The sequence below is a fragment of the Lithobates pipiens genome, unplaced genomic scaffold (genome assembly GCF_037356315.1).
Source record: "Lithobates pipiens isolate NorthernLeopardFrog02 unplaced genomic scaffold, aLitPip1_a1.2 Scaffold_8, whole genome shotgun sequence".
Classification (NCBI taxonomy): domain Eukaryota; kingdom Metazoa; phylum Chordata; class Amphibia; order Anura; family Ranidae; genus Lithobates; species Lithobates pipiens.
The window spans coordinates 250518018-250543721 of record NW_027507903.1 but is presented as its reverse complement, the minus strand read 5'-3'; the positions used below and the strand labels follow the sequence as shown (position 1 = coordinate 250543721).

At 41.6% G+C, this 25704-nt stretch overlaps 1 protein-coding gene across 1 annotated transcript in view; it reads right to left on the bottom strand.

The window, feature by feature from the left end:
• The window catches only part of XPOT (exportin for tRNA), a gene marked incomplete in the record, with an annotated part of 105671 nt that overhangs the window by 57788 nt on the left and 22179 nt on the right, over positions 1-25704 (bottom strand). The window contains 11 exon segments of the mRNA XM_077470090.1: positions 728-847; positions 1425-1569; positions 2150-2274; positions 4597-4659; positions 5209-5247; positions 10065-10301; positions 15192-15360; positions 18203-18387; positions 20652-20870; positions 22108-22177; positions 22315-22371. Of these exon segments, the coding sequence (XP_077326216.1) occupies positions 728-847; positions 1425-1569; positions 2150-2274; positions 4597-4659; positions 5209-5247; positions 10065-10301; positions 15192-15360; positions 18203-18387; positions 20652-20870; positions 22108-22177; positions 22315-22371 (1429 nt within the window).

Below are 25704 nucleotides of genomic sequence, written 5' to 3'. Positions count from 1 at the left end.
AAAGAAAAAAAAACACACATTTAAAGCAGAGTTAAAGTCATTAATGCTTCACCTTTCCAATTGTCACTCACTGGCATCTTCTCCTGCGTGCCGGTTTTCAGCCATCTTCATTGGCCGGCATGGGAGGATGAGACTTCTGCATATGTGCAGGAGCTAGTCATTCTGGCACCTAGGGATCAGGTTGGCTGCCGTACGTTAAATTTATATCCTGGTGGATCGGGGCAGTTAGGTGTAGTTTATTGCAGAAGAGATTGTATGTCTCTTCTGCAAAGGAAAGCCTGCCAGCTCACAGTAACAGCAGAACTTTTTAATGATTACAGAGCTACATGTGTTTGTCTTTAATATCTGCCTAGAGTTCAGCATGAATCTAAGTTGAACTCGCACCCAGGTGTACATTAACCGCTCTTTCTGGGTGTACGTCAACATTTACAACCTCAGTGCTGTAGCTACACAGTAACTTTCCATAAACCTTAATATGGCCATAGTCCTAATCCTACTATTAAGTACAGCCCTATTCAAACCTATGGGTTTGCAGACAATTCTTAAGAAAATTTCAGGCAGAAGGGTATCAACACTGGAGAATGGTGCCACCATCTAGAAATGGCAAGTTCCACTTCTAGGGGATTTATCCTAGACAGGGTTACGGAGCTAGGGACTGTGGGCTTGTACTTGTTTTTTCAAGACTCAGGTCAAGTACACATACTTGTGCAACAAAAAACAAACTTACCAAAATATTAGGAATGTGTATGGGTTCAACCGTGAAAAACTTTTCATATCTAACCACAGTTTCAAAAAATTCTAATGTAACAGATGCGTGATTGTAGGCACTCACACCCGAGGTAACAAGCTGGAAGAGAGAAAAAAATAATTTTTTTTTACAAAACAGCACTTTACATAACATAAAACCGTCAACTTTAGACCCTACTGCAGAGACGCTTAAAGGTGCTGGGAAACACTGATCCAGTATTACAATGGAACCTGGAGATCACTGGTCCCCTGCCACCCCCCTGTAAGGATGTTGCCCTCTTTCTCCTGAGAGGACCCCCAAAAAGGAAACTTCCAGCAAGTAAACAGAAAAGGAGAAGACTAGGGCCAGTGATGTCACGTGATCATCACTGGCCAAAACATCTTCAGCACAGACATACCATCAATTTGAATGAAAGCCAATTCATCTGCAGGGCAGAAAGAGTACAAGAGGAGACCCACTTAAACACAAATCATTACATGTAGATGAGGAATGCATTGTGTATAAACTTAGGACCCTTTGTGCTGCAAGGGCAAAAGTGCTATAGTGTTAAAATGTCCTCACTTCCTGTTTTGGCTATGGGACAGGAGAAAGAAAGTGGAGGGCTACAACCCCCTATTAGGACATGGGGGGGGGGGGGGGGGTAAGGGAAGAAAAAAAAAAAAAAACACACACTTACAGTTCTCATCATGTCCTGCAATGCACTTGCTTTAGTAGCGTCTCCACAGAAATGAGCTCCATGAGATGCAGGGATAGCTTCACCCAACATGTACAGCAACCGAATAGCAACTTCTACTTCCATAAATGGGGCAGTCTGCCAGTTTCTTCAAAGGAACAAAAAAAAAAAAAAAAAAACTAGATGCATTTTTTTTTTTTAAAGTATATGCTAAAGACAAAAAAACTGTTGATTGCCTTTCTGCAGAGCAGTATAAATATAGACAACCTGATTTCTATCAAGCCTAAAATTCAGTAGCCAGACTGAAATCTAGGAGCTGGCAGAATGTGATCATCAGGTGGATGCCCTTTCACTGCACTCCAAGGAAAACATTTGAAGAGCCAGTAGTATTTCTGGGCACACTAGACTTTAAAAAATCCAAAACCGCTTTAATGGAATCTAGCATTTGCAAGACCCAGATAAAATGCATGCAAGTATAAATAAGATAACAGCAATGTTACACCGACTCTTTATACATGCTTATTTTCTCACTAGTTAGCAGTAGCTTCTTAGCAATAAGGAAACATGGCTATATGGGGTTTAATTATGGTCACTGCAGTATCTTCAAAAATGCAATCGGGACTAAAGATTTTTTTTTTTTTTTTTTTTTTATTTCTTGCACAACGCACAAAACATTTTATGGTTATGCTGGAACTACAGCCAAGGAGTCAATTGAAAAATTCACTTACTGTAGTGTACTATTAAAAACTCTGCGAACAGAGGCCAACAGTAGTTCTGGTGACACTTGTGCAAGACGGTCCAACAACAATTTTAGCTGCTTTCTGTATTCAACAAACATAGCTTCATCTTCACCCTGTTTTTGAAAATAGCATTTTTTTGTTATTACAAGCAAACTGAGATGACAGAATTACTTCCTCCCTCTGTGTCATATTGCAAGCACTGCAGAATGCCGCTTCTAATTTCTAAGCGTTCCCCAGCTTAACTTATTAGAGTGTAGTTTTAAAACAAATGTTATATGAAAAAACATTTTAAAATGTGTTCATCATTGACCTGAAATTCTGACGAAGGCCATTATGATCAGATGCTTGGATTACCACTCTTCACCATTGTAAGTTTTGCAGCTTCCCTTATTGTCTTCCTTCCTCTAGCCTGACTGGATGATAAACATTGCCACACTGGTAAAGTCCTATGCTCCTGTAAAATGTCTAAACACCCCTTTTAGCCTCAGGGACAGTTTTTGGAGCAAATTTTGAACAACGCGTGGCCGTTATTTGCCCTCCTTTATTTAACGCCCCCTACTTTCCTCAATGTGCTCCCTTAATGCTCAACATTATCAAAGCTTACCATCTAGAGTCATGCAGTTAGTCATGTCACTGGTGCTTTCTCATGTGATATTATGGACCTACACCATGCAGCTCTTCTGCACTGTGGATGCCATAGCTGGGCTAAAGCATTTTTACCACACTCATCTTTGCCTGTGATTCCAATTTACAGCAAATCTGTACATTACGTAACATTTCTGTAGTACCAAAAGGATTCAAGAATGAAGTCAAGGTTTACTAGAGAACAGTTTGGAAGATGCATCATTTTAGCATGGGCCCAGATCTCCAATAAAAATTTGTTCATATAGTACCAAACTGATATGGAACTCTGACTGCAAATATTTTACACAAGTCTGGGTAGCATACAATAAGAACTTGTTACAGATACCAAGAAAAAAAAAAAAACCACACCAAAAAAAAAAAAAAAAAAAGTTTGAAACAGGAATCAGGTCAGGAACCAAAAATTAATTTGTAAGCCTAGCGCTCTAGTGACCCACATTCTTGTCCACGAAACAGAGGATTCCAAAAGCGTGGAAAATGCCAAATCTCAGCTTTGACAAAGTAAAAACGTAGGGGTACATTGTACACTGGTGAATTGAAAGCTGATGGCGATGATAAAAAGACATATGGCAACCATGACTGGATCACTTTCTATTTACACAACTGTTCATGCATTTCCTAACTGTAAGCTAATGCGGCAAATTAACCACTTTGCGCCCACGATATAGCCAAAAGACGGTTACAGCGCGGACGCCATCTACCGGGGAGCGTCACCTGTCCCCAGTGCCACCTGTCAGTGTCACCTGTCCCCACTGCCACCTGTCATCACTGCCACGTATTAGTGTCACGTGTCATCAGTGCCACGTATCAGTGTCCTGGTGCTCCAGGACCTTCAAAAGTGCAATAGGTAGTCAAAAAGTTAGATGTGTAATTTATGCTCCTAGAACACGTGATGGTGCTCCCTGCATGTTGGTCCTCTCTATGTGGCCAGGCTGTAGAAAAGTCCCACACATGTGGTATCGTAATACTCAGGAGGGGTAGCAGAATTTATTTTGGGGAATTATTTGTGGTATACACATGCCACGTGAGAGAAATAACCTATTACAATGACAATTTTGTGGAAAAAAAAGAAAAAAAAAAAATCTTAATTTTGCAAAGAATTGTTGGAAAAAAATTACCACATCAAAAAGCTCACCATTCCTCTTACTAAATACCTTGGAATGTCTTAAAAAAAAAAAAAAAAAAAAAGGTGATCAAATACCACCAAAAGAAAGCTCTATTTGTGGAAAAAAAAAATTCAGGAAAAATAAAAATAAAAACTTTTAGGAGGGAAGTTTAAGGGGGAAAAAAAAAAAACGTACATTTAAATGCAGCCTTAGTGTCATTCGCAACCTTGCCAGTCATTTGCAGCCTTGCTTTCTCGGGCACATTCGGCCGTTCCCAGTTTTCCGAAAGCCGCTGAGAACGGCCGAAGATAGCCAGAAGCCGCAGAGAATGGCAGAAAGGGTTAGAAACAGCAGGGGATCGGCGTATAACACGCACCCCCAATTTCCCCCTGATTTTAGGGGGGGGGGGGGGGAATAAAAAAGTGAGTGTTATACGCCAATAACACACACACACACACACATATATACACATTATATATATATATATATATATATATATATATACACACACACACACATATTAAAAACTATATATGCAATAATTGATGTATAAAGTATGTCAATTTTAAGAGGTCACTGATCATCATATTTTGAGTGAAAAAAAGGCACCAATGTAAACGAAAAACAGGGCCACAAGGTTTCTGTTTAATATCAGAAAAGCTTAGGTTTCAACAATGTCAAACTTGCCTCATTATCAAAGTTATATTCATCATCATAAGTTAATTTCTTCATTACTGCCAACATTACAGCCTACAAGAGAGATGATCATCATTAGACAAGAAATTTTAAATAAAGACAGACTATAGTCAAAATTAGAGACCAGCTAGTTTTCTCTGGCATGCAGATGACATTTAGCCCAGATGCACTGCATTACCAAATACAGCACTATTTTATTTTATTCTACTGGCGCAGTGACCATAATGCACAGTAGTGCAATTCTGGTTCCACTCCTATATAAATATAATCTCTTCATGCATATAAAAAAGGTACAATTTAATATCTCAGATTTACTGTTGATGAAATGGTTCCAAAGTTAAAAAAAAAAAAAAGAACTAGAGATTAAAGGCTCAATGACCATCCTATTTTTTACAGTTTATAGACAAACAGTAGGGTATTATATAAAAATTTATGTGGTAACAGCAAAGAGGTATTTGTACCATAAATGTTAATTTTATTTATCTGGGACACTAAAAAAAAAAATGCAGATCTTATGAAATATTAGGATTATTATTAGTACATTGGAAAAAATATCTGTTGTAGAATATATCAAGTTTTCCTGAAGTAATGAGGACCACTCACCTCCACATTAGCTTTCTGTTGATCAGTAAGCATAACCAACTGCAAAAGCAAAATATTAAAATTACAATAATGGCAATTCAAAACTTAAAATCACTTTACATTATACAAGTTTACTCCAATATGGCTATGCCTACTTAGTTGGTACTGCCAACACTTGATTTGTTTATTATGGGTAGTCATACACACAGGCTGTTTCTTCCACCAAGTAGCTGCTGGATCAAAAACACTTGTCAGAAACATTTTTTCAGGATAGGGGGCCAAGTGGATGCAATTTGTGTCTAGGCAAGAAACAGAAGATACATTTCAAGGAACTGAGATAATACTAGATAGATGGATCATGGCTTATGGGATGGTTTGGCAGGGTGCTGTACATAGTTTCATGAAAACATCACAGCAAACCCTGCTTCAGTACTCTTTTCAAGAGCTTTCAAGCCCTGATGCAATCAATGGGCTGGTTAAAGCGGAGCTCCAGTCCCCATAATAGATTTTAAAAAGCTTCCCCTTGATTATATTTGTATTAGACTATATTTATGCAGGTTGTTAAATCTTTAAAAAAAATGTACCTAATCTCAGAAGCAGGCAGGAGTCCATCTCTGTTGTGGGCATCTGAAGCCTGCCTGGGTCTATTTCGGTGCAGCTGGCTACCCAGCATGCATCTCCCAATATAACACACCACACACCTTAGTTGTGGCAACCAACCTGCCAATCACATTCCAACCTGGAAAGTGGCACCTACCTCCGCCTAGCATTGTGTCAATTCCGGTTTTGAAACAATGAAAAGCTAGAAGTGGAGGTCACCCATTGACTTCTGGGATTGATTACACTGGTATCCCAGAAGCCTATGGGAAAAAGGAAAGTATGCATTTCACAGTGGCGAGAATGGACAGAAGTGAAAACTATTTTTCCTTACAAAAAAGGTACTACATTATATAAAAAAAAAAAAAAAAAAAAAAAAAAAAAAAAAAAAAGCGAAAGGCATCGGCAACAAATTCAGCCACAGAAGTAAATTAGGGTGGAACTCCGCTTTAACGGCAGGAATTGTGCAAATACAAAAATGCCTTGATGGGTAAATGTCAGGCTGGGCGAGTGGGTGTTCATAGGCAGCCCGCAAATACATGCAGACTGCACCAGGTAACATCCACATATGAAGCTGTGCCTCCATGATTGAAAATTCAAAAAAAAAAAAAAATGATAGTGAGGATGTGGAAGCAAGATTATGCTAAATATCCCACAGCCAATAAATGAAATGGGCTCTGGCTGACTTGCTGCAGCTTCAGATGCACACAGTGAGAAGCTTATAGTGTGCAGTAAAAATTGGAGAAAGCCATTTCAACACAGGAGAGGAGCTTGTGAGTCACTGCAGGTAAGGCTAGAGTTTAGCATTAAGGCCCCAATTCCCACCTGTGGGAATTTAAAAAACATTTGTCATACAACAGCATAGGGCAGCCCATTCACTTGCATGGGCTGTCCTATGCATGACAAACATGCCAAAGTATCTGGTGCACACTTTTTTGTACTGAGCCTTGTGCATTTTTTCACCTCTGCCTACTGCATTTGGGGTGCCATTAAGAATTCATAGCACCTCAAAGCAGGACGTGTATTTCTGCACATTCCCAGAATGCCAGTGTGTGACTGGGGCCTAAGAGAAAATACTAACAAATTTCTTCTAATGGTAGTGTGGCAGTGTCAAATTCACTTGAAAATATATATATTTCAGCATGAGCTTTTTTCTTTTTCCCCCAGCAAAACACAGCTGCAATGCATTCAGAAAATATTTACAGCAGTTCACGTATTCCACATTTTGTTGTTGTTACAGCCTTATTCCAAAAATGGATTAAATTCATTTTCTCAAAATTCTACAAACAATATCCCATAATGACAACGTGAAAGAAGTTTGAAACCTTTGCTCATTTAAAAAAACTCAATAACGAAAAATCACATTCACATAAGTATTCACACAGCCTTTGCTCAATACTTTGTTGAAGCATCTTTGGCACCAATTACAGCCTCAAGTCTTTTTGCTGATGATGCTAGAAGCATGGCACGCCCATTTATGGGCAGTTTCTCCCATTCTTCTTTGCAGGACATCACAAGCTTCATCAGGTTGGATGGAGAGTGATTTTCAGATCTCTCCAGAGATGTTCAAATCGGATTCAAGTTTGGGTTCTGGCTGGGCCACTCAAGGACAATCACAGAGTTGTCCTGTAGCCACTCCTTTGTTATCTTGGCTGTGTGCTTAGGGTTGTTGTCCTGTTGGAAGATGAACCTTTGCCCTAGTCTGAGGTCCAGAGTGCGCTGGAGCAGGTTTTCATCAAGAATGTCTGTACATTGCTGCATTCATCTTTCCCTCGATCCGGACTAGTGTCCTAGTTCCTGCTGCTGAAAAACATCCCACAGAATGATGCTGCTTCCACAACCACACTTTACTGTTAAGAATGTATTGGCCAGGTGAAGAGCGGTGCCTGTTCCCTCCAGACATGACACTTGCCATTCAGGGCAACAAGTTCAAGCTTTGTTTCATTAAACTAGAGAATTTTGTTTCTCATGGCTAGAGCCCTTCAGGTGCCTTTTGGCAAACTCCAGGTGGGCCGTTATGTGCCTTTTACTGAGGCGTGGCTTCAGTCTTGCCACTTTACCATACAGGCCTGACTGGTGGAGTGCTGCAGAGATCATGGTTCTTCTGGAAGGTTCTCCTCTTGCCACAGAAATGCTGGAGCTCTGTCAGCGTGACCATTGGGTTCTTGGTCACCTCCCAACTTAGGCCCTTCTCCCCCGATCGCTCATTTTGGCTGGGCGGCCAGCTCTAGGAAAAGTCCTGGTGGTTCCAAATTTCTTCCATTTACAGATGGAGGTCACTGTGCTCATTGGGACCTTCAATGCTACAGAAAGTTTTTCTGTACCCTTTTCCAGATCTGTGTCTCACTACAAGCACATCTATGGACAATTCCTTGAACTTCATGGCTTGGTTTGTGCTCCGACATGCACTGTTAACTGTGGGACCTTATATAGACAGGTGTGTAACTAATGATGTCCAATCAACTGAATTTACCACAGGTGGACTCCAATCAAGTTGTAGAAACATCTCATCTCCAGAGCTCAATTTTGACTGTCATGGCAAAAGCAAAAAAAAAATATAAGGAAGAACCTTTACAAGTCATTTAAGGTCCTGAATTTAGGTTCCAGAAATGTTTAGTCAATGAGGATAAAGATGGATGAATCTTGGCTCTCAGGAAAAAAAAAAAAAAAAAAAAAAATGAATTACTTTTGGTTGATGTTCTATGTTGTATGGCAAAGAGCTCCAGACTGCTAATGCAGCCACTTTTTTGGTGCTTGAGGATGGTGTTGACAAAAATAAAGTGACCAATCAAGAAGTCTGAGGAGTGCTTGAAGGTTTGTCAAATGTTAATGAACATGCAGTTGCTACGCCTTAAGATTTTCTAAATGTATCATCTTCAGATGCCTACAGTTTACATTCTGTACATTTTCCAGAATTGGATTACCTTCTGAAGGCATACAAAAAAAGGAAACCCTTCCTAATCATTATAAGATATCTGTTCCCTTTGTTCAGAACTAGAAACTCAGCTTATTTCAGGCACTCCTCCAGGCCATGTACAGTGGATTGAAGTGTCAGGCAAGGATCAGATCTGCCCAAAGGTGCAGATTAGTGATGGACAGCTCTTCTCAGCCTGAGGGGAGGGCCTGAAAATGCCAAGGTGATGTCACAAGACCTGCTCTGGCTTAGCCCTCCCCCAGGCCTTGATGCAGGAGAAAAGAAAAAAAAAAAAAAAAAAAAAAAAAAAAAAAAAAAGGTATTTAAAAGTGTTTTTAAATTTTTGCTTTTGGATTCAATATCTAGCTTACTAATCCTTAGATGCGGTGGCTGAATCCGTTCTCTTTTCTTATGCCCCCCCCTTTTCACCTGCTGATCTGGCCAGTAAGACACCTCCTGTATTACAGTACCCCCACAGAGGGGAGTGCTGGATGTACTAGCAATGTGTGAAATACAGCTAACCGTGTCAGGATGCGTGAAGCCCTCCAAAAGGACTCCGTCACAGGCAGGACCCAAAAAAAAGTGAGAGGCAGAAGAAATGTATTAACCATAGACTACACAAACAGGCAAGCAAGAAACCAACTACAAGCTTACCTGAAATTTTGCTGGTTAGACGTCTGTCACTCCCAGAGATGCTGTCTGCACCAGAGTTAATTAGGTGCAGCAGAGATCTATAATTCTGGCATTTACACCACTTCTCTTAGGAGACTTGGTCAGAAGCAGCACAAAAAGGCCCTTTCACAGCCCTGACACCAGGAGCTGCAGCACTTAAGCAGTGACATTACCATGCCTGGACTTGGCACCTGGCATCGGTGGTAAAGTAAACACTGTCTTACACATCCCAGCATAGACATTCCCTTACTGCCGACCAAGGGAACCACACTCAGCCAAGGCTGGGGAGTAAGGCACCCCCCAAGGCTACGAACTGGGAGTGGGCCCAGTCTTTTTTTCCCCCCTTATAAAGAGGAGGAGGACTGGGGGCAAGAATTTCCAAGAGACCCATGATCAATGAGGGCGAGTCGTCGTGAGTGGAGGACCGCAAAAAAATAAAAAAAAAAAATAAAATCCTGAGCTGAGCCTCTACCAGTCTAAAAGTGATGCATCTCCACTGGATGGAGGAAACACTATCAGACCAGTTCAGCGGAACTTCTTTTTAAAGAGTTTTTGAATTTGATGGAATTCCTGTTGAGGGAGGTGCCCATCTCATGTGTTGGGAAAATATTTTATTATGGTCAGGAAGAAAAAAAATATATATATATAATTTTATTTTATGTAAAAACGAATAATAAATTTCACTTGTTCTTACTTGTTTCAAGATATGCAAATACTCATAACAAAATCCAATAATGTTGGAAGAGATGTCGTCATCTTCATGAATGAGCAGCTGCAGCATCAGAGGCACTTTGGATTCAATAGACTGCAGCGTGTCGTGTGCATTTTTCAGATCACCAGATTTTGCCAGTTTAGTCCAGCTAACCACCAGAGATTGTCCCATTCCGTTTACTAGCTTTGAAAACCTGGCCAGGAAATCCACATCTTCCTCCTAGTTCAAATTATTCAGAAATTACATTCTTGGGAGAACCAGAAGTAAAAACAACAAGATGGAAAATACGAAGCTTACAGATTTCTTCAGCTCTGTATGAAAGTCAACAGTGAAAAAAAAATAAAAAAAATAAAAAAACCTGAAACGTCATAACTTCCTAAAAAACAAAATTAATCCCTCTGACCTAAACTCTAAAATGTATAGACCAGCACATTTCTTTTAGTATGCGATTCCTGCCACTGCACATGTCAAAGATAAGATGGGAACTGCCATTCCCTAAGCTATGCAACTTTAGTTAACTAAACAGCCAAATAGCCTTTAACATTACCTGCAACTTTATCATCTTACAGAGTACCTAACCCAAAAACATTTATAATCCGCTAAAGTGGCTGCATTTTTTTTTTTCTTACAGACTTGTATGCACTTCATGTCCAAGGGTGGCTGGGGGGGATGGGGTGGTGGTGTTTGTAGCTCACAGACAAACTTTTTTTTCTAGTTCACCTCATAGGATGTTGCCTTTTTGCAACGATCAAGAGGTATTTAGCTTTACATACAATATGCCAAAAGTATTGGGACACATGCCTTTACACGCACATGAACTTTAATGGCATCCCAGTCTTAGTGCATAGGGTTCAATACCAAGTTGGCCCACTCTTGCAGCTATAACCACTTTAACTCTTCTGGGAAAGGCCGTCCATGAGAATGTGTTTATGTGAATGTTTGACTATTCCTCCAGAAGCGCGTTTGTGAGGTTAGACACTGGCATAGAAAAGAAGGCCTGGCTTGCAGTCATCGCTTTAATTCGTCCCCAAGGTATTCTATCGAGTTGAGGTCAGGACCAGTAAAGTTTCTCCACTCCAAACTCGCTCATCCATGTCTTTATGGACCTTAAGGTGTGGGGTTGGTTTTCAGTGGCTGGGCTTAGCTCCATAGTTCCAGTGAATGGAAATCTTAAGGCGTCAGAATTCCAAGACATTTTGGACAAATTTCATGCTCCCAACTTTGTGGGAACAGCTTACAGATGGCTCCTTCCTGTTCAAACATGCCTGTGCACAAAGCAAAGCCCATAAAGACATGGATGAGCAAGTTTGGAGTGGAGGAGCTTGACTGGCCTGCACAGAGTCCTGACCTCAACCCAATAGAACACCTTTGGGATGAATTAGAGTGCAGACAAAGACAGACCTTCTCGTCCACATCAGTGCCTAACCTCACAAATGCGCTTCTTGAAGAATGGTCAAACATTCCCATAGGACACACTCCTAAACCTTGTGGACAGCCTTCCCAGAACAGCTGAAGCTGTTATAGCTGCAAAGGGTGGGCCAACTCAATATTGAACCCTACAAACTAAGACTGGGATGTCATTAAAGTTCATGTGCGTGTAAAGGCAGGCGTCCCAATACTTTTGGTAATATACAGTAGTATGTTTCAGACAAGAATGCCAAATAGGAAGCCTTAGCAGTGGTAACGGATCATATTTATTGCAAACCAATTTTTAACCCTTGGAGTCTGGAACCTTGTAGATTTTTACATCTGAGAAATTCAGGTGTATGTGGAGGCGGCTGTGGTGACCGAATGCAGGAATTCATGACTGGCACAGAAATCTGAGGCTCAATATTGATCAGCCTTTTGCTGATCTTCTGCTTGTGGAGTATGAAGAAAACCTATACTGAGAGAAATATGTAGGCTGCCACCGTTGAGCCCTTCTGAAAAAGTTGGTCTCTCTGGCTTTTGCATTTCCTAAAACAATGACCAGAAACAAGCATACAGCATATGAAGTCAAAATACCCAATCCGCCTGCTTGCTTTGGGACAGTGACAAAGTATTGAAACCACCGGATAAGGAATTGGTCAAAAACGGCTGCCTCAACATTTCTCTGCAGGTTTCTTTAAAATGATTAAATCCACAGCTACTATTAAACATGTATGACTACTTAACCGTGTATTAAACCCAGCTGCATTTAGAGCAGATTAAAGATTTTCCAAATACCTTATTTGCATCCTTATGTACACGAGTCATGTGATGTCCATTAATTTACTCGGCTCTGCACTGTGTAGCTGGTGGGCAGAACTAGCAGTTCCACCAGCTCACCATATAGGTAACCGAGGACGGGAACATCCCAGCCCGAAGTGACAAGTATTTTGTCACTTCCGGCTTTTGTCTAATGTAAACAGTCCTTTACTGGCCTACCAAAGCATTGGATCAAACCAATCTTAGCTTGATCTGATGCTTTTAAGGGCGGAGGAGAGATCTGGGCTCTAATAGACCACCAGATCCCATACTAAAAAGTACCTATCACTACCCATGCTATGTACACCCCACTGTGAACGCAAAGTTTTTTTTTGTTTTGTTTTTTTAAACAAAAAAGTGACGGTAATGGCATGCTGCATCCCACTGACTGCGGTGCAAAAACGTCTGCCACATTAAAGAAATTTGTCCATGTCAGTTTCCAGCCAAGTGCATCCTGAATTTTCGGTTTCACCACCAGAATTTTCCATTTTGGTGAACCACTATATCAGGGGTGCCCAACCTTTTAAAGAGCGAGGGCCACTTAAGAGACTTGGTAACTGGTCACGGGCCACAATAAGTGGAGCGGACAGAAGGCAGATCCGTGTCCGCTCTGTATATGCAAAGCAGACATGGACACAGCCCACTCTACTCTGTGGGCCCCCCCTATCCAATTCAACCAGATGGAAGGGGACGGATCCCCTTCCATTTTTTATTTTATTAGTGGATCAGATTGCAGGTAGGTGGGTGTAAATGAACACAAGTCCGTTTACTTCTGCCACTCCATCGAGGTGAATGGAGGGTCCGTGTGAGTTCAACCGATCATGTGAAAGGGGCCTAAGGCTGCTTTCACACTGATGTGCGGCAGATTACCTGCACTGCAGGTGCAGTACAGTGCACCTGTGGCTTTCCTGCAGGTTAGCTGCACTTTGCCATTGATGTCTATTATATCCTGCAGGTGTGGTGCACTTTCTGAAAGCGCACCAAACCCACAGATAACAGAAGTCTATGACTCAATGCAGATAACCCGAAGGTGCAATGTGCTGCACCTGCGGAACAGTTTGAAAGCAGCCCAGTAACCAATGTAGAACAGATATGCCCATACATACACTGCTTTTAGTAATAAACTTACCTTTAATAACGGTCTTCCATTCAGGTATCACCGGCTGTTGCTGTCCCAGGCAGAATGAATTTGGCATCACTCCGCTTGGGACAGGAGCCGGCGCTATACAGGAAGCATCTGCAAAGGGGGCTCTGCTCCCTCTGCCTTGATTTAAAACAGTCATCGAATAAAAGCAGCCGGCAACTCCATACCATCAAGCGTATTTATTTTGAAGCCTTCACAGAGAGTACAGTCAGCAGCAATTTCATTCATTCAAAACAATGATGCTCTGGGATGGCGGGTCGACAGCCCACGATCTGGGCTTGAGAACCTGCTATCCCAAAGCAGGAGGTTGCGGGCCACATGAGAAGGCTCCGCAGGCCACATGTGGCCCCCAGGCCACTGATTGGGCACCCCTGCACTAGATGATAGAGTTTATACAGCGCTGACAACAGGTGGGCTTGAAGTGCAAGAAAACACCCCAGAAATCAGTTAGATCTGGAGATTCAAATGAAATCCAGTTGCTAGCATCTTAATCCTGTAGCGTTAACCACTTAAGGACCGAGCCTCTTTTTCAGACTGGGTGGTTACATGTTTAAAACTGTTTTTTTTTTTTTGCTAGAAAATGACTTAGAACCCCCAAACATATTTTTTTCTAACACCCTAGAGAATAAAATGGTAGTCATTGCAATACTTTTTTTTACACCGTATTTGCGCAGCGGTCTAACAAGCACAGTTTAAAAAAAATAAAAAAAAAAACAGTAAAATTAGCCCAATTTTATTTTTTTTATATTGTGAAAGATAATGTTGTGTATGTCACACGTCAAAATTGCACCCGCTCGTGGAATGGCGTCAAACTTTCACCCTCAAAAATCTCCATAAGCAACATTTAAAAAAATTCTACAGGTTGCATGTTTTGCGTTACAGAGGAGATCTAGATCTAGGAGGGCTAGAATTATTGTTCTCGCTCTACCGATTGCGGCGATACATCACGTGTGGTTTGACCACCGGTTTCATAAGCGGGCACTACTATGAGTTTGTTTCTGCGCACAAGCTCGTAGGGACGGGCGTTTTAAAATTATTTAGTCTTATTTTTACACAGTTTTGAAAAAAATAAAATAAAATTGGATCACTTTTATTCCTATTACAAGGAATGTAAACTTCCCTTGTAATAGAAAAAAGCATGACAGGCCCTCTTAAATATGAGATCTAGGTTTATAAAGTCCTCAGATCTCATATTTATACTTAAATGCAATAATAAAAATAAAATGGTCATTTGAAAAAAATGTGCCTTTAAGAGGTATGGGCAGAAGAGACGTTTTGACGTTGCTTCTGCCCCGCTATGGTATAGACATGGGTGGAGGCCATCTTAGCCTCACTCGTCTCCATACCACAGACAAGGCAGGTCCCGATTGCCTCCGCCACTATCGACGGCTCCAGTAAGCGGCGGAGGGCGCGGGAGAGCACATCTCCCATCGCCGATAATGGTGATCTCGTGGCAATCCCAAACGCAGAGACCACCATTATCTCGGTTTTGGCAGCAGCTGCTGCCGTTAACGAGATATCCCTCTTCAAAAAATGGACATACATCGCTGTGCGCCGGTCGTAAAGTGGTTAAGCAGGATAATATATGTATGTATGTATGTATGTATGTATGTATGTATGTGTGTGTGTAATATATTACACACACAATTTTTTTTTGTGAAGTTAAAGACCAAATAATAATAAACTGATATTTAATATAAAATATCCTAGCATGAAGCTCAATCACCAGTGTCACGAACCTGTTCAATGTTGAAGAATCCTGCAGACTGTAATACTTGACACAAAGATTCCACTAGTTTGGTTTTATCAACAGGATCCATTCCCTTATTTACAATTTCATACAAACAGTCACATGCTTCCTCACGGAGAACTTCCACTGACATGTGACCAAGCAGCATGTTAATAAATCTGAGAGATTAGCACAAAAGGAATAGTAATTTAAAACACAAAAGATGCACAATAATAAATCACAAAGGCTTTTAAAATGCATAGTCTAACAGTGTACTTCCACTACATTTTGATAATGATTTGTATACATCTTCAGAAAGATCTATATCTTTCTGAACAATGATTTGCAGTACTTCTCTATTGTAAGTTAGGCGATATTAACAGGGAATTTATTATTTTTTTAATTATTTTTTTTTTTAAACCTAAGCGCTACGTAAGCACCATTATTATGATAACTAAACTGAAGTATTACAAGATCACAAAATTCCATGGTCATTTACACTGTGCTAATACACCTATTGCCCTTTGCACAGTGATATTAAAGTGGGTAAAAAAGCCAACATGTTTTACTTTAATGCACTCCATGCATTAAAGGTAACAAATGTTTAGGCTGTAGTGACACACCCCAACACACACACTTAACTGAGCCCTTATTTGATCCAACGCTGTGGCCATCTGCAGCGGCTTTCTCCCCTCACTTCCGTTCACTCACAGGATTTGCTGAGGCAGCAGAAGCCATTGGCTCACGCTGCTGTCCATCAAAGCCAGTGATGGGCCCCACTGTCTGTCTATGGATGTGAGCAGTGCAGCTGGGGATGCTTGTACAAGTTCCCCATAGGAAGCGGCTTCCTATGGGGGCACTTGACAGAAGTGGTGGTGGGGAACCTGAGAAGAGGAGCTTTGGAGCCACTCTGTGCGTAAAACAAAAACAAAGGTTTATATTCACCTACTTAGTATAAACCCGTTTGTTTATTTTGCATTTATAAATCACTTTAATATGGTCTGTTGTGTGTGTAACTGCAGTTTTTATCTAAAGAACCATATAATCTTAAATTCTGCCATCTTAACCAGTTCCCTAACGCCGTATTGTAAAATGACAGCGGCAGGAACTGTTCCTCCCTCCGGGTGGGCGTCATGTGATGTCCTCTGCTTCCCGGCATTGTGGAGCGTGCGTGCTCGCCGCATTTGCTGGGGACCCGGTACGCGTGCACCCACGATTGCCCGGTAACAGAGCCGGGATGTGGATCTGTTTGTGTGCAAACACACAGATCAACGTCCTGTCAGGGAGAACTGATCGGATGTTCCTTGTACGGAGGAACATCAATCGGTCTCCTCCCCTCAGTCCGCCCCCCCCCCCCCCAGTTACATTCACTGCCTAGGACACACATTTAATCCCTGCAGCACCCCTAGTGTTAACCCCTTCCCTGCCAGTCACATTTATACAGTAATCAGTGCATTTTTTACAGCACCGATCGCTTTATAAAACGTGAATGGTCCCAAAATAGTGTCAAAAGTGTCCGATCTGTCCGTTGCAATGTCACAGTCACGATAGAAATCGTAGATCGCCACCATTAGTAGTAAAAAAAAACAAAAAAAACAACAAATCTGTCCCCCATTTTGTAGACGCTATAACTTTTATGCAAACCAAATCAATATACGCTTATTGGGATTTTTTTTACCAAAAATATGTAGAATACATACCGGCCTAAACTGAGGAAACATTTTTTTTTAAACGGGATATTATAGAAAACAGTAATAAAGTTTTTTTTCCCCCAAAATTTACACTCTCGGTTCATAGCGCAAAAAAAAAAAAAAAAAATAAAAAAAAAAAAAACCGCAGGGGTGATCAAATACCACCAAAAAAAAGCCATTTGTGGGGGGGGGGAATCAAAATGCGATTTGGGTACAACGTTGCATGACCGCCCAATTGTCAAAGTGTGACAGCGCTGAAACCTGAAAATTGGAAGTGGTTAAACAGTTAGATTTAAGTTGGTACATTAAAACTTTGGTGGATTTGTTCCACATTTCCCCTCTGTTACAACAAAAACACACATCAAGACAGATGTTTGAAAGGGCTGGGTCTTGCACTCTTCCACAGTCCGTATCGCCTCTAGTTTCATACAGGTCAAACTTAACTCAGATTTTGGAGGTCAGAACGGAAGGAATCCAAGGCAGGGCTCAAAATTTCAAGTCCTGAGCTACTAGCCAGGCCTCAAGGGTTACTCGCCACCAGTTGCCCCACCCAACCCCTACACATGCCCTCATAAATATCAGGAAAAATTACACTTAAAATGTTTAATGCATTAAGTTCTAAAAATAATTAACAAGTTTCTGTGCCCACCAATGCAGCCTGCCTTGTGTCCAATACAGGGGGAAGAGAGAGGAAGGGGATGCTGGGCAGATGATCAGAGCGCTGAGGAACATGACTGGAACAGCTTTCATTTCAAAAGCAGTGTGTTCTTGCCATTCAGCGTTATACAGCCCCACCCCCTGGCCAGGGAACTTTGATACATGTCACTCATCCCGGATAGGTGATCTGTCTATCAAAAGTCCTGGGACCAGGGTGCAGGGCTGTGTGTGACAGCGAGTGCGGCGAACAATGTTATTGAAATGAAAGCCGCCTGTGATGTCCCTCATGCTCTGTTGATCCGGCCGCCTACTCTCCTCTTTTCATACAACCCGCTGGTGGTGCTCGCCTCGCGACCCCCCCTCGCCCCCAGGGAGCCCACGCTCGCCAGCCCTAAAACTCTCAAAACGCGAGCAGGTAAATATTTGAGGGCTGATCTAAGGCAGGGCACCACTAGCCACCAACCGTGCCCCCTTTTTAGTTTTTTTTTTTTTTTTTTTTACAAACTAATAAAAAACAGCATTGTTCATGTACATTGTACACATGTGAAGCAAAGGGTAAAAACGAATTCCGATCAACTGTCAATATCTTCTTTCACTTGCACTGCAATCACTGCTAGCCATTATTTCACAAGAATTTTTAAAAATGATATGTACACCCAAAATAAAAGTATACCTGTCATTTGCAATCAATGTCAGATCTATCCATGAGACATAGGCTCCAATCACTTCAAGGCACTGGCATGTCACTTCAGAGTTTGTGCGCTGGTAAGTCTGTAATATTTGGTACCATGATTCCACCAGGTTTGGGACACACTGCTCCCGCATGGTGTCCTTCAATAATGTATTTCTACGTGCTTCCTAGAAAGTAAACAAGTGTGGTCAATTGGAGAGGAATTAATCATATATTGTGCCTATCTAGTGGCTGCCTGTTCCTTATTTTATTTCTATTTTTATTAGCTTTCCATTTACTCATTATCCATTTTCAGATGATTTCCGACCTCTCCCACTGCCCAAATCAGTTGGATGTCACAGGTGATCTGCTGACACACGGAATGCCTAACTAGCAGGCGCAGGCATAGGGCCCCCCCTCAAAACACCAAGACCATACAAGACTTTTTTTTTTTGTGTATAGTTAGTGGTTTCTAGTTTTGATTAAACAGAATTGAAAACATGATGTTCACCTATGCAAGTATCAAAATTAATTTTTTTTTATTATTATTCCATTGCTTGAGCTCCATAAAATGAACAGTTATAGTTTAATACAATATATCAAAATGACACATTGATTCATCTTTTGAATACCATTATTGAGCTTTAAAAACAATATAGCCAAGAACACATGCTTTAATAATGATTAGGCAATTTTCAAAACAAGTCTACAGCAAGCAGCATAGCTCATAAAAACATGCCTCATTCAAACATACAGGTCTGAACATAGGATGGGTGGTGCTACTGCGTTACTAAATTAAATGCACTTCAAAAAGAAATTCAATCCAGTATGAGTTCACATTTATGTGCTGCAAAAGGACATATTCGGTCATCAGCACTTTTCAAAATCAAAAAGAACTGTTGTATATATCAAAATAAACACCTAGAGATAGATGTAGCAGTTTAAAAAAGGAAAAAAAAAAAAAAAAAAAAAAAAAGCCTACAGAAAACAGCTGAATTCTGGGTTGTTCCAACAAGCAAATCACCACTTTCTAGTAGTGTCAGAGCTTTAGAGCATATCTCAACCTCACATTTCTACTGAGCCATCACTATGCCAAGCTTACTCACTGGCCACAGGAGGCAGAAATTACAATGCTTCCGGTAAATATAATTTCCACTTGGTGGAACGCATATAGGCTTTCTTAATTGATATTTCCGGCTTTACATCTAATATGTACGTGTAAGTGAATTTTTTAGCTTTTTGGTCACCAAATATTAGAAGGGGCTTCTCTATCTTTTTATTCAGTTAATTGGATGCCACATAGATTCTTAAAAAGGCATGGAGGCATTTTAATGGAAGAGAGGCCATACTTGTAAGGAGGACCCAGTGAAGTACTTTGAAGACCATATTCCACTCAAGAGGCTAACCTTCGTGTAAAGTGTTTGACGTCTTGTAACCAGGAAGTTGTCAAGTTTTGGCGAGTGCGGCGTGTGCAATGAGGGTGCAGAGGACGACCAAGTTACTGCTTTTGTTGTCACTTCACAAGACCACGTTTGGACTCTGTTGCATGTGGATTTAATTGCACATTAAATTTAAATGAGCATGGTCATATATTCCTTAGGGAAGGGATTATTTGTATATAAATTTAGTGGTCTCTGCAGACTTTAGGATGCCGTTTCAGATATGTGCAGGCACCTGTACATGGCTGTACTTTATAGCTGCAGCAGTTTTTCAGGAAATAAAAGCATGTATTGTGAGCACATCTAGACCACATCAAAATTTACTCTTGAAGGTTTTCTACAAATGTTATGAAAAAAATAAAATAAAAAATGCATGCAGTAGCAGATGTCAAATTGTGCATGTTTGTGTGCATCTATGTGATAAAACCCTACATTTTTAAATGTAATGTAATCAGAATGAAAAAATAGGTTTGATTTAGTATAATCTTAGAGGTTATCATTAACAATTGAAACTTTTAAAGTTTTACAGCTCAACTGCAGGCAGAAGGAAAAAAGAAAAAACAAACACCCCTTTCAGTGGCCCTCACCGGGACATCATTCACACTCCTAAGGTAAATGCCGATAAAGAAAAAGGAGTAATTTATGCCTTATTCATCGCTCCTTTTGTGCAACCAGTCCCTGCAACATTATTGCTAATGCACTTTGGCCTGGACTTACCTCCTTAAGCAGACTGCAGGACTAATGGTCTTGGATCAGACTTGATGATGCTGAGGGACCACCCACAATTCAGGGAGAAGAGGTGAGCGTTGGAGCCAACAATACAGCCCCAACCTCTACCCCCTTTAACAAGCATATAACCTTTGCAGTGCAGGGGACTGCATTGTAAGGGTTTTTTTTTTTCCCATGCCGAAGTTGGATTTTAATGTCCTTTGCAATCTAGGTTGTGTAAATATACTTCTAAACAGACACAGCGTAAAGTAATAAAAAACAAACAATAAAAGCATGCTGCTCACCTCAGGAGTGTGAATGATGTCCCGGTCCACAACCTCTGCATCAATAGCCATAAGAACTCTAAGGTACAGGTCAACACCACGGGGGTTCAGTCCCACAACAGACAGAATATCAAAAATAAATTTAGGCCAGGTTGAGAGGTACTCTGTAACAAAGACCAGGGCAAAGACCTGTGCAGCTTTGTTACGTATAAATGTTTTTTCTGGTTGGGCATTGAGCATCTGCAAGAAAAAAAAAAATGTAAAAATAAATATTAAAAACAACAAAAACAAAGTGCAACAGTTTTATGCTCATAATTAAACAACTGAGCAATAGTCTGTATATAACCCTTCGTTACCATGCCTTTTCCCCCCACTGTGTTGTGATACTTTGACAATTACTGAGGCATAACACTGTAGCCAAAATAATTTTTATATCTTGAGAGGCAATTTCTTTACAAAAAAAAAATAAAATAAGTTGCACTTTAACTCTATCCCTTTTAAAATAACACAACTCTACAATCAGTTTAACCCACTGCTTTCAAGTGTGAAGTAGTAGTGAAGTGGTTAAAAAACAAAGAAAAACACCATTCACCAAAAAAACTTGTGTGCATGCCAATTACACAAGTCTGCTTTACCGTCATAAGAGTCTACCAGATCAGTTTGTCAACTGCAGTGAACGCTTAACGTTAAGCTACTTACATCATGTTGAACATTTTACTGGAGGATCTAAAAAAGGTAGTGCACTCAAAATGAACCTCAAACTATGCTTCTGTAGAACATTTATTCTAGTACTCACATCATGAACCTTTTCATTAAAAAAAAAAAAAAATATTATTTATTTTGAATTCTTCAAAGCATACAATTTAGTTACTTTGGGAAGAGTCATAAGAGGGCCAATGAGTGCTGCCTCTATGTAAATCCAGGAAGTGAACAGGCAGCAGCTTCAGCTGCCCCCAGTTAAAATGGCTGCAGCCAGACTTAGTGGAGGGAGATTCCTGCAGCATATTTGGCAAGTACAGAATCACAGTATATATAAAATATGCAAAGTGGTTGGAGGGAAGCTTCAAAATGGCAAAGATGATGTTTTTATTACAAAATTATTTTAGCGAACTGCAGTTCCTCTTTAAGTCATCAAGAGTACCTGTAAACCCAAAGGGAATTAGATAACTGTTGAGAGGGTGGATAGGAGTTTGACCTAGTAATTAAAATCATAGATTGGGGGAGGGAGATAATTGTGGGAGGGAATGTCAGTAAGGGGGTTGGAGGAGGGAAGGAAGGTAGGGGTGCAGGGGGGAAATCACACAAACAGGAGCTCAAGAAATAGGAGGAATCGATTATGACTCTAGGTCACTCCCAAAAAGTGGTGCCTGTTCTTCAGCTGTGAATGTAAAGGCATCCTGGCACATGTCTTGTGGTTGTTTTGGGCCAGAAGGATCAGGAACTCCATTCTGCAGATCTCAAACATTTTAATATTTACCTGAGATTGAAGCCATGCAATTAGAGTTTCCCTTATCAGTTGCTGCTGCAGTGCAGTCAGTTCAGAATACCTGTGACAAAATACAAAATTGTACCATAAAAAGTTAAGAACTTCACCCACACAACACACAGCAGCCAAGTCATTCTTGGGCTCCCACAACAAAATACATCAGCATCCATTCTTGACACAAGCAGATGTAAAACTCACTTATATTTTATTTGGTGTTCCAAAACTTGAAAGCAGAAGAACTTGACATGATCGTCACTGAAACAAAAATAGAGTTTCATAGGTTTTACACATTTTTTGCAATCCTATTTTGAAATTAAGAGTGAACATGTACCCAAGCTATGGAGAAAAAAAAGATTTACATATTCTGAACAAAGGGGTTGTTTTTGCTTCCTGTAAAATCCTTTCACAGATCAAAAGGGACAGAGGATCAGTTGTGTCCAAGACCAATGAGTTATACCGCCACCTTTAGTTGGAACTGGGACACTGGCAAACCAAAACAGTTGCTGGCCAGGCAAGTATGGTCACTTCCACGATGCTTCAATAAATCAAACCATTTGGAATTCTCAAAAAAGGAGTCCAACCAAGTAGCAGGCAACACAGCAAATAACAGTAATGGTGCCCAAAAAGAAAAAACCAGCAGTAGATACTAGGTGGTTGGCTGCAGGACCTCACGCCCAAATCTTGCAGCAGATGCTTGAACAGCCATCTCGTAAAACTTACAGTATATGTGTACAGAAGACAAGGTGGTGGTAGCCTTGCAAACATGATGAACAGAAGCTTGAACAAAAAAGCTCAGGAAGCATTCACTGATCCAGTAAAATGTCTAATTTTTAAAGCACATATACTTACATAATGATCTGTCAAAGCCACACAGATATGGTGGAGCAAGAAGTAGTCTTTCCCCTCCAGTAGTTCTTAGTAAAGTAAATCTCCTTAGGATGCATACGAGTTTGACAGAGAGATGGAAGTACAAGGTCCCTACTAATGGATAAGTTCACCTTTCTTAACATATTAGATAAATGTTACACCCATATTCAGGGTGTAACATGTTATGAATGCACCGGCCCGAGCCCAGATACTCTCAAAGCAAACCTGTGCAGTTTGTTACTAAACCAGACCAAGAACCGTCAAACTAATCTCTGTACAGAATAGTTGCCAGTAACAAATGGACTGGTTTTGACACCTTTAAAAAAGGGAGCCAAGACTGGTAGTCAGGAGTGGTTTTTAGTTGCTCAAGTTTTAAACAGGTAGATAATGTAGCAATAAGAACTGATATAGTAGCTTTAAGCCCAAGACTAATTTATGCCTGCAGACTGAGCTTCCTCAGGCACAAACCCATGCAAAAAGGAATAGCGAGATTCTTCATCATCCACAGCTGACCAAGTTTGCTGCAGCCCTTTCATGCTCAGACCCTGGAGGAGAGGGTATAGAAGTAGGCTTGCACCCTCTGCATTCTGAGCCAGCTATCATGGCAAGTATTTAATCCATAAAATCTAGCAAAGTCTGCGAAAAAGAAGAAGAAGAGCACACAGACTGAAGCAGGGGACAATGATCAAATCTACTGGTCTCAGTTCCTTAGGGGGAGACACTGTAGGCTGCCTATTGGTTGCTAGAGCAGTGGTTCCCAACCTTTCTAGTGCTGTGACCCCTTTATAAATATTTCCCCAAGTTGTAACAGTAAAATTATTTTCCAAATTGTCCATACTTGACTGACACTTCGGGACTTAGTGTTAGGATCAGTGGAAAAGGCACTGATCTGCTTGTGACAACCTATTACAACAAAGGCAACAAAGCGCAGTCACCGTTGGCCCAGAAGCTAGCGGACCGTGCGCTGGCCTCCCCACCAACCCAAAATTAACAACAGAGGGGGAGACCTTCTGTCTCACCCCCAGGCTATAGTGGACGCGTTTGCAGATTTCTACACGGATCTGTACAATAAGCCGGACAGTCCCCACAATCCCCCAACCCCAGGATTGACTGACCGTATAACCCAATACCTAGAAAATATCGCACTGCCCCGACTGCAGGACACGGACCTCTGGGAACTGAACGCCCTTATCACTGACGAAGAACCTCTAGCGACCGTGAAGGCTCTTCTGGCCCATAAGTCCCCGGGGCTGGACGGGATTCCTTACGAGTACTACAAGCCGTTTCTGCCTCTCGAGCCCACACATGACCAAACTATTCAACGCCTTTCTCCAACAATCCCCGCTCCCGACTGAGATGCTGGGTTTGTTTATCTCCCTTATCCCTAAACCGGATAAAGATCTGACCTCCTGTGCCAGCTATAGGCCCATATCCCTGCTGAACACAGATCTGAAAATTTTAGCGAACCGCTTAAATGCGATTCTCCCCTCCTTAGTACATAAGGATCAAGTGGGCTTTGTCCCTCTGAGACAGGCGGGAGACAATACTAGGAAAATAATTGATCTTGTCGATGTTGCTAACAGGGAAAACCTGGCATCTCTGGTCCCGAGTTTAGACGCGGAAAAGGCGTTCGACCGCCTGAGCTGGCCCTTTATGACGGCTACATTACATCATATGGGCCTTCAGGGACCATTCCTGCGCTCGGTACAGCACCTATACACCACCCCCTCCTCACAGGTTAAAACCCCCTTTGCCACGTCTTCGACTTTCTCCATTGCCAACGGCACCCGCCAGGGCTGTCTGCACTGTGTGTAGAGCCCCTGGCGGCAGCCATTAGGGGCAACCCAGATGTTTGGGGGATCCTGGTCATGGGCAGGGAATTTAAAATATCGTTGTTAGCTGACGACATTATCCTTACCCTGACCCAGCCTAGGATTTCACTGCCCAACCTCCACACTGAACTGGACCGCTATGGAGCGCTTTCGGGATACAAAATTAACGAGTCTAAATCGGTGGCCCTTCCGATTAATATGCCGACGGTCGAGACAGCTCACCTGCGGTCTGCGTTCCCCTATAAGTGGGAGAGTTCCTCCCTTAAATACTTGGGGGTCTTTATTACACCGTCATTCCACACTCTATATCGGGCCACCTTCCCCCCCCTCTATCGGGCGATTAGGGAACTAGTCCACAAGTGGAAAGCGCACCACATATCGCTTCTGGGGCGGATCACGTCCATTAAAATGGTGATCCTCCCTAAGCTCTTATACCTATTTCAGACGTTGCCTATCCTGGTCCCATATGCGCACTTACACACACACACTGCAGAGGGACATGTTGAAGTTTGTATGGAATTTTTAAAAACACCGGGTACCCGGCTCCGTCGTCATGTCTGCCCTACGCTCGGATGGCGGATTGGCATTTCCTGACCTGGTTCGTTACTATCAGGCAGCCCCGTTATGGGCAATAGTCTCATGGTTCCCTCAGCGGTCCTATAATAAGTGGTCAGAGATTGAAAAAAAAATAAAAAATTGGCTAGCTCCAGTACACCCGAACAGTTTCCTATGGGGCGCGAACGTAGACCCGGGCCGCTGGCTCAGCTCCGCCACCTTTGGCGGAAGCTGTCTCATGAATGCAGACTCCATTCGGTTTTCCCTGATGACCTACTTTCTCTGCAACCCTAAGCTGCCCACTAGCCTGACCCACTAGATGTCTTGGCCCTGG